Source organism: Arachis ipaensis, chromosome B3, assembly GCF_059453495.1.
Source record: "Arachis ipaensis isolate K30076 ecotype BB chromosome B3, ASM5945349v1, whole genome shotgun sequence".
In the NCBI taxonomy this organism is placed as follows: Eukaryota; Viridiplantae; Streptophyta; class Magnoliopsida; order Fabales; family Fabaceae; genus Arachis; species Arachis ipaensis.
This window is the reverse complement of record NC_142438.1, coordinates 128,650,884-128,661,016: the sequence shown is the minus strand read 5'-3', so window position 1 is coordinate 128,661,016 and position 10,133 is coordinate 128,650,884. Positions and strand designations below refer to the sequence as shown.

The window sequence follows — 10,133 nt, the reverse complement described above, 5'->3', positions numbered from 1 at the left end:
TTTGGGCGTTTTCCTCCCTTTTTCAGAGTTTGAAATGTCTGTATTGCGTCATTGCCGAGTGGCTCCCACCCAGCTTCACCCCAACTCTTGGGGTTTTCTAAAAATTTATCAATTTATCAGCCAGGCTCTAGAGTTTCCGACTTCTCTAAGGATTTTCTTTTACCTTTTCTATATGACCAAACCCTTCAGTGGGCTAAATAATAAGCAACAGTGGGTGTCCTTTCGAGCCATTCAAGGTCGGAGGCTTTTTACCCTTTTTGACGAGTCCTTTCACGACTTCAAGAACTATTTTTTCAAAGTGCAAGCTGTAGAGGGTCACCACCCCTTTTTCCTGGATGAGCATTCCTCTCCCCGATTTCCTTTATATTGGCTGGAGGCCTCCCCCTGCGAGAAATATGGTCTAGATGACCTAAATGAGGTCGAGGTAGCCATTGTGGGGTTCCTCCGAGAAGTGTGGGGGAGGGCCCCATACTTGGATACTAAAAAATTTCTCCAGGGGTCGCCGGCCTTTGTCCAGCCACAATTAGGTAGCTTTTTGCACTTCTTGCTTATTTCCGACTTGCGATTTCTTTTTCCGACTTTATCTGATTTTAGCTATCATTTTGTTTTTGCAGAGATGGCAAAGAAAAATGCTCAAGAGTCTTACCAGAGGGTTCAGGAAGCCAAGGCAAAGTCTCGAGCCAGGTCTGGAGGTGTTAGAATGGTTGTCTCTCCCCCTCCTCCTCCTCGGAACGTCGGGACTTCCTCTCAACCTATTGTAATTTCTTCCTCTGCTTCTTCTCTGCCGCCCCCTCCCGTCCGACCTACTCCTGAACCAGAGCCAAAGAAGCGCAAGACCTTAGAGTCTGGCGCTACTGGTGAGGCGGACGCTCTTGCGTTCGTCCGAAAGAACATCTATCCTCATGCTCGTATGAGTATGGATGATGTCTCTGTTCGGCACTACCTCACTACTGTGGTTGAGGAGAGTCTCAAGACGGCGGGGGTTTGTGGCAAACTCTTGGATATATTTGAGAAGACTCCCATCAGCTCTTTAGGGACGACCTCGAGGGTCGAGGAGCTGGAGGGTAGGCTTCGTATATATCAGGAGCATGAGAAGGAGTTGGAGGGGAAAGTCGCCAAACTGACGGAGGAGAGGGACAGCCTCAGAGAGAAGGGGAAGAAGTTGCAAGCCCAGTGCAACATGGAGATGGATTTGAGGAAAGCAGCGCAAGCCAGCTACAACAGTTTGTTTGCTGATCTTGTGTCTGTAAAGAATGACTTGCTGAACGCTCGGAAGGCCTATACTGAGTTGGAGGACTCTATTGCGGATGGTGCTGACGAGGCTTGGAGGATTTTCAAGGAACAGGTCGGAGTTATTGCTCCTGACTTGGACCTTTCTCCTTTGGACCCTGATAAGATTGTAGTTGATGGTGCCATCGTGGATCCTCCTGTCCCCGTGGTGGAGTCTGAGTCTGATTTAAAGACTCGGGGTCAGAGGATCATAGAGTCCCCTCCTCGTTCCAAGGATGCTCCGAGTTCCTCTACCGCTCCTCCGACTTCCTCTTCGACTCCTGCTTCTGGTGTTCCCCCTGACTCTGCTGGTGGTGATCCTCTTGAGAAGTGATTTTGGCTATTGGGGCCCGGCCTGTGGGCCCCTCTTTTTTAAACTCTTTATTTATTTTGGTAGTGTTTGAACAATTTTTTGGCCTTTTAGGGCCGTAAACAAAACACTTTATGATACCCCTTTTTATAAGGGTTATTGTAAGTTAAAAAATAAGTACCCTTTTTTGGATAAAGGTTTTGAGTTACCTTATGTGCGCATGCTTTTTCTGTTCGTGGTTCTTTTGACTCCTTGATCTTTTCTAGGAAAAAAAACCTTTTCTTTGGGGCTTGCCTGCTTTTCTGAATTTTCTTAAGGCAGCCTTGCTATTCTTTCATAGTTTTTCCTTATCTCTTTTTGTTATTCCTAGTACTCAATTTTGTTTTATTGAGTTTTTCGTGACTTAGGCTACTTTTGCGATTCATTTTAGCTTTACTCGGCTTCGTTTTCCGACCTATGAGTCGGATTGCTTCCGAGTTTATCATGATCGACTTCTATAGCCTCTTTACGCCGACTTGTACCTCGTCGTTTTATCCTGACGACCATCTAGGTCGGTTCATGGGATTTTCACGTTTTGTCGAGCTTAAATCGGCGCGTTTCGTAGAAGGAAAAATAAAAAGGGAATTTAAAAGAGATATTTAAAATGAAAAAGATCTTTATTAATTGAGGAGGTACCTTATTGCTACTAAGGGCTTTTGATAATTTATTTCCCTTAGCCCCTACTATGATGCCTCGTTAAAAACCCTTCTCCAGAAAAAACCCTTTGATTCTGGGAAAAAATCATGAAGCTGGGAAAAGAGTACATCAGGGAGTAGAGTTCGCTTCTTAGCTGTAGTACCTTTTCATATTACAAGCATGCCATGACCTTGGTAACTCGGTGCCGCCTAAGTCGGTCACCTTATAATAGCCCTTTCCTAAGACCTCCTCGATCTTGTATGGTCCTTTCCAATTAGCAGCGAGCTTTCCCTCCCCAGATTTGTTGACTCCAATGTCGTTTCTGATTAAGACTAAGTCGTCAGGGGTGAAATTCCTTCGAATGACTTTTTTGTTGTATCTTGTAGTCATCCTTTGTTTTAGCGCTGCTTCTCTTATTTGATCTTCTTCTCGGACTTCAGGGAGCAGGTCGAGCTCTTCTTTGTGCCCCTGTATATTCCTGATCTCGTCGTGGAAAATCACTCTTGGGCTTCGCTCATTGATCTCTATTGGGATCATTGCTTCTACGCCATAGACTAGTCGGAAGGGCGTTTCTCCAGTGGCGGATTGGGGTGTTGTTCTGTAAGCCCATAGTACTTGTTGGAGCTCTTCAGCCCAAGCTCCTTTCGCATCTTGTAATCTTTTCTTCAGTCCTGCCAGTATGACTTTGTTGGCTGCTTCGGCTTGCCCGTTGGCTTGTGGGTGTTCCACCGAGGTGAACTGGTGTTTTATTTTCATACTGGCTACCAGGCTTCTAAAGGTGGAGTCAGTGAACTGGGTCCCATTATCTGTAGTGATGGAGTAAGGTATCCCATACCTTGTGATGATATTTTTGTAGAGGAACCTTCGACTTCTTTGTGCAGTGATGGTGGCCAGTGGTTCTGCTTCTATCCACTTTGTGAAGTAATCTATTCCCACTATTAGGTATTTAACTTGTCCTGGCGCCTGGGGAAAAGGACCTAACAGATCCATTCCCCATTTTGCAAAGGGCCATGGAGAAGTGATACTAATGAGCTCTTCTGGGGGAGCCACGTGGAAATTTGCATGCATTTGACATGGCTGGCACTTTTTCACAAATTCTGTGGCATCTTTCTGCAAGGTTGACCAGTAGAATCCTGCTCGGATCACTTTCCTGGCCAATGACCTGGCTCCGAGATGATTCCCGCAGATTCCACTGTGTACCTCCTCCAACACCTCGGTGGTTTTTGAGGTCGGCACACACTTTAGCAATGGTGTTGATATCCCCCTTCTATAGAGAACATTTTTCACCAAGGTATAGTGTTGTGCTTCCCTTCGGATTTTTTGGGCTTCTTTTTCCTCCTTAGGGAGGATGTCGAATTTTAGGTATTCGACTAAGGGGTTCATCCATCCGAGGTTCAATCCGACCACTTCAAGGACTTCTAGTGTGTCTTCCATTTTTACCACTGAAGGTTCCTGGAGAGTCTCTTGAATCAGGCTTTTGTTATTTCCTCCTGGCTTGGTGCTTGCTAGCTTGGATAGGGCGTCTGCTCTGCTGTTTAGATCCCGAGTTATGTGCTTCACCTCGGTTTCTGCAAAGCGCCCCAAGAGTTCCGAGGCTTTCTCCAAGTACCTTTTCATAGTTGGGTCTTTTGCCTGGTACTCCCCACTTATTTGAGAGGTCACCACTTGGGAGTCGCTGTATACCATCACTTTCGTAGCACCGACTTCTTCAGCCAGCTTCAATCCTGCGATCAAGGCTTCGTATTCTGCCTGATTATTTGAAGCTGGGAATTCGAACTTGAGGGAAACTTCTATCTGGGTTCCCCTTTCATCTACCAATATTATGCCTGCGCCGCTTCCTGTTTTATTGGAGGATCCATCCACATAGAGTTCCCAAGTAGTCGGTTTGTCCTCTTGATCCCCTGCATATTCGGCAACGAAGTCGGCGAGGCACTGGGCTTTAATCGCCGTCCGAGTTTCATACTTTAAGTCGAACTCGGAGAGCTCTATTGCCCATTGTACCATTCTTCCTACAATATCCGTTTTTTGGAGGATTTGCTTCATGGGTTGATTCGTGCGGACTCTTATTGTGTGAGCCTGAAAGTAAGGCCGTAGCCTTCGAGAGGCTATTACTAAGGAGTAGGCGAACTTTTCTAATTTGTGGTACCTTAGCTCAGGGCCCTGTAGAACTTTACTGATGAAGTAGATTGGGTGTTGCCTGACCTCCTCTTCTCTTATCAAGGCTGCTGAGACAGCCCTGTCTGCCACGGAGAGGTATAGGATGAGGTCTTTTCCGGCTATAGGTCGGGTCAAGATAGGAGGCTGGCTCAAAAACTTTTTGAACTCCTGGAACGCCTCCTCGCATTCGGGAGTCCACTCAAACTGATGCCCCTTTCTCAGTAGGGAGAACAGCGGAAGGGATCTTAGTGCTGATCCTGCCAAAAATCTGGAGAGAGCTGCTAGTCGGCCATTCAGCTGTTGGACCTCTCTCAAACAAGTCGGGCTTTTCATCTCTAGGATAGCTCTACACTTGTCGGGATTGGCTTCAATCCCTCTTTGTGTTAGCATGAATCCTAGAAATTTTCCTGCCTCCACTGCGAAGGCGCACTTTGCAGGATTTAGTCTCATCCCGTGCAACCTTATGGTGTCGAAGACTTGTGAGAGGTCAGACAAGAGGTCGACTTCCTTCTTGGTCTTTACCAACATATCGTCGACGTATACTTCCATTAAGTTTCCTAAGTGAGGGGAAAACACCTTGTTCATCAGCCTCTGATATGTGGCCCCTGCATTTTTCAATCCAAATGGCATGACCACGTAGCAAAAGTTAGCTCTGGGCGTGATGAATGATGTTTTTTCCTGGTCTGGTTCGTACATCGGGATTTGGTTATATCCCGAGTAGGCGTCCATAAACGACAAGTATTGATAACCCGAGCTAGAGTCTACTAGGGCATCAATGCTTGGTAGTGGATAAGGGTCCTTGGGACATGCCTTATTTAAGTCGGTGTAGTCGACGCACATTCTCCATTTGCCATTTTGTTTTTTGACTAGCACTACATTGGCTAGCCATGTTGGGTATTTGACTTCTTTGATGAAGCCGGCTTCTAGGAGCGCCTGCACTTGTTCTTCTACTACTAGGGCTCGTTCTGGGCCGAGCTTGCGTCTTCTCTGTTGCACAGGTCGGGACCCTGAGTAGACCGAGAGCTTGTGAGACATGAGCTTGGGGTCTATCCCAGGCATGTCGGAGGCCTTCCAGGCGAAGAGATCGGAGTTATCTTTTAGGAGCTTAGTCAATCCTTGTCTTAAGGTTTCCCTTAGGTTGGCTCCTATGTGAGTATTTTTTCCTTCCTCTTCGCCGACCTGAATCTCCTCGGTTTTTCCCCCGGGCTGGGGTCGCAGCTCTTCTTTAATCCTTGCTCCACCGAGCTCTATTGTGTGAACCTCTTTGCCTTTTCCTCTCAGGTTTAGGCTTTCGTTGTAGCATTTTCTTGCTAGCTTCTGATCTCCCTTCACCGTTGCTATCCCTGCTGGGGTCGGGAATTTCATGCAAAGGTGGGGTGTCGATACCACCGCTCCGAGTCGATTAAGGGTAGCTCTGCCGATTAGAGCATTATAGGCCGACCCCACGTCGATGACTATGAAGTCTATACTCAGAGTCTTTGATTTCTCCCCCTTTCCAAAGGTGGTGTGGAGGGGCAAAAATCCTAGTGGCTTTATTGGCGTGTCACCTAGTCCGTACAAGGTGTCGGGGTAGGCTCTCAACTCTTTCTCATCTAAACCTAGCTTGTCGAAGGCGGGCTTGAATAGGATGTCCGCCGAGCTTCCTTGGTCTACTAGTGTTCTGTGTAGATGGGCATTTGCCAGGATCATGGTGATTACCACTGGGTCGTCGTGCCCAGGGATTATTCCTCGCCCATCTTCCTTTGTGAATGAAATGGTTGGGAGGTCGGAGGACCCCTCTTCAATCTGGTACACTCTCTTGAGGTGTCTCTTACGAGAGGATTTCGTGAGTCCCCCTCCTGCAAACCCTCCTGAGATCATATGGATATGTCTTTCCGGAGTTTGCAGTGGTGGGTCTCTTTTGTCCATATCATCTCGCTTTCTTTTTCCATGACTGTCCGACCTTTCTATGAGATATCTGTCAAGCCGACCTTCTCTGGCCAGCTTTTCTATCACATTTTTAAGGTCGTAACAGTCGTTTGTAGAGTGCCCATATATCTTATGGTACTCACAGTAATCCCCGCGACTTCCCCCTTTTTTATTCTTAATAGGTCTGGGGGGAGGCAGCCTTTCGGTGTTACAAATTTCTCTATATACATCCACTACAGGGACTTTCAATGGAGTATAAGAGTGATATTTTCTTGGCCTATCAAGGCCGAGCTCTTCCTTCTTCTTCGCTTCCCTCTCCCTCTCTTTCGTTGAGGGAGGGTGCCCGAGTCGCAAACTTGGGTCTCTTAGCCTAGCGTTTTCTTCCATATTGATGTATTTTTCGGCTCTTTCCTGTACATCATTTAAAGAGGCGGGGTGTCTTTTTGATATGGACTGTGAGAAGGGACCTTCTCTAAGACCATTGACTAGCCCCATGATGACTGCTTCGGTGGGCAGGTCTTGAATCTCCAAACATGCTTTGTTGAACCTTTCCATATAGGCCCGTAAGGACTCTCCGACCTCCTGTTTTATTCCCAGGAGACTTGGTGCATGCTTTACTTTATCCTTCTGGATGGAGAACCTCATCAAGAACTTTCTTGAGAGGTCTTCAAAACTGGTAATTGACCTCGGAGGGAGGCTGTCGAACCACTTCATCGCTGCTTTTGACAAGGTTGTCGGAAAAGCTTTGCATCGCGTAGCGTCAGAAGCGTCGGTCAGATACATCCGACTTTTAAAGTTGCTCAGATGATGCTTTGGATCGGTGGTTCCATCGTAGAGGTCCATATCGGGGCTTCTAAAGTTTCTCGGAACTTTTGCCCTCATTATGTCCTCGCTAAACGGATCTTTCTCTCCTAAGGGAGAATCTTCTCTATCGCCGTGGGAATTCCGACTTTTGAGGGAGGATTCTAATTTTAAGAGTTTTCTTTCTAACTCTTTTCGTCGCTCCATCTCCTCTTTTAGGTTCTTTTCAGCTTCCTTTTGTCGTTCCCGCTCCTGTTCTAGCTGCTCGAGGCGGCTATGGATTAATCCCATAAGCTCACTAGTGTGGGAGGGTCCTTCTTTTTCTGATTCGCGCCCCTCCGAGGAGTTCACCTTCGGATTTTTGATTCCGGAGGTGCCTTCCCTATGTTGATCATTAGCTTCCTGGTGGAGGTTCTGATCTGCTTCATTGTTTCCGGTGTTCAAATTCTCTTGATCAGAATCTGTCTCCACATGACCTTCTTCAGGGGATCTTTCCGCCATCACTGGTTGATCTCTCGGGTCCCCGGCAACGGCGCCAATGTTACGGTGGGTAACCAGAGATTGGTGGGCCGGATGACGTTGGTAGGCCCAAACGTGTGAGGGAGGAGACTATTGCGTTTGCCCGAAACTCGGTGTTCCTCCGTCCGACTTGCACGTGTGAAAGAATGGGGGGTGATACCTGCAAAGACACTCCGATGCCTAAGTTAGCAAGGGTATAAGCAAGTTTAGAATGTATTGGACTTAGTGATACCTGAGGGAAGTCAGGGTATTTATAGTGGTGAACCAATAACCACCGCTGAAGTAGTGCCACCTTTTTAGGCGGATAACCGTTCCCATATCTTAGGGAGGTTAAGATATGGCTCTATGAAGTGGTTAGAGAGTTTCTAGGGGCAGTTACTCATTCGAATGAGTGTTATCTGCCAGCTAACCCTCGTATCCGACTTCTTTGGAGCAGGTCGTGTTTAGTACCGACTTCTGGGACGAAGGCTGGTACTGGAGGAGGGCCAACCTTTTGGGTTGGACTTCTTTGCTTAGATCTTGGGCCCTATTTATTGGGCCAGGGTATGAACACCTTCATAGAAGTATCAACGCAATGATAATTTTAAAAGAAAATGAAACAGGCTTTTTTTTTTTATTATTGGAACAAGCTGCTTAAGAAGCATATATATATCAACACGTATCAAGTTTATAGTCTCCATAATAAATTCAGATTAAGGGTCCAATAAACCCAGTAACAACAATAACTATAAAAAGATCTAACAATACCAAAAAAAAAAACTATTAAAATGGTACTTAAAAGTCGCTGATAAAACGAACCTTAAAAAATACTAATAACAAATAAACTCTCAAAAGATTTTAAAATATGACAAAAAAAAACTAGATATTAAATATATATTATAAAAAATGATTTTAGAAATTAAATTTTGATACAAAATTTTACAATTATTATTAGAAAAATAAGATATTCTCGTTCTTAAAATTTGGTAATTTTTATTTTGTCAAGTGAACTTTCTTTAAAAAAAATTTGTATTGTGAATGAGCACATTTTTTTTTGAAAAATAAAAATTTAGAAATCAAATTTTGTTCTAAATTTTTTTGTTCAGTTTATAAATAGTTATTTAAATTTTGCCACAAAAATTTAAATTTAATGGCTAAGTTATTTGCCAAATATGAAAAATTTTTGTTACTTACAAAAAATTATAATATTTATTGATTTTTTTCATATTTTTAAATTATTCAGAGACTATTTCATCGATGAAATTTTTTAAAAATCTTTTTATGAGCGACTGGATTTTTCAAATACCAAATTAATAGTTAACCTAAAAAGAGTAAACTATCATTTCTACCCATAAAAGTTGAAAACGCTGATATATCTACCCATAGAAAACAAAAATTACCATTTGTACCCATAAAAAATTGATTTCGCAAGCAAAATTACCAAAATCCTAAATAATTACATAAAATCCCCAAACTATCCCTTTCTCTTCTCTCACGCACGCACCCACCCTCACTCACTATCTGCAACACCTAAACCACCACTGCCGTAGCATCATCTCTCTCTCTCTCTCTCTCTCTCTCCCTCTTTTCCTCTCTCACCTCTTGAACACCAACATAGCCCAGCCACTATCCTCTTCAAAATCACAAAAAAAGAACAAACTCAGATCAAATTGAAGAATAGAACATACATAGATTCAAAATAAAACCCTAATTTCTTAGAACCTTCACCAAAAATTGTCAATTTCTCATATTCAAGATCACTATTTTCGTTGCAAATAACACAGAACATTAATTCGATTTTGGCGATGCTGGGAGGAGATGACGAAAACGCATCGCTAGGAGTAGAAAGAGAGCAGCGACGCCGAGAGAAGAAGACGAAGATACGACATTTGAAAAAGGAAGGAACTCAACGTTGAAGAAGTTGTGGTTGCAGAAAATAGAGGACTCAAAATTGCTACCTCCTGAAGCCAAAAACCTCCCGAAAAAGAAGAAGAAAAAGAGGAGGGGAGGAGAAGATGGAGCTCGCAACAGCAAAAGGAGGAACCACCATTAATACACAAAAGAGAGAAAAGAACGGCAAAGATGAGAGAGATATCAATAGAGAAAGAAGAGGAAGGAGAAAAATGCGAAGAGGGAAGAGAGAAAGAGAGAGGGACGATTAAAGAAGATAGAGTAGAAGGAAGAGAGAGAGAATGCGGAAAGGGGAGGGTGCTGCAGCAATGGGGTTCACGGTTTAGATGGGGTTCACGGTTTAGATGAAGATGAAGAGGATGAGACTCACCAAGGGTAGTTTGGGGATTTTATGTAATTATTTAGGGTTTGGATAATTTTGCTTGCGAAATCAATTTTTTATGAGTACAAATGGTAATTTTTATCTTCTATGGGTAGATATGTCAGCCTTTTCAACTTTTATGAGTAGAAATGGTAGTTTATTCACCTAAAAATAAATAAAAGGGTCTAACAATTATTAGCATCTAATTATCAACGTCCGAAATCAAAATCAAAATCGCTTTTG

At 44.1% G+C, this 10,133-nt stretch overlaps 1 protein-coding gene across 1 annotated transcript; it reads left to right on the top strand.

Annotated features, from left to right (window-relative positions):
- Window positions 1–616: 616 nt before the first annotated feature.
- On the top strand, window positions 617–1,603 carry LOC148572422 (uncharacterized). Its single transcript, XM_088507993.1, has one exon. The coding sequence runs from the start codon at window positions 617–619 to the stop codon at window positions 1,601–1,603; it is 987 nt and encodes a 328-aa protein (XP_088364119.1).
- Window positions 1,604–10,133: the final 8,530 nt, after the last annotated feature.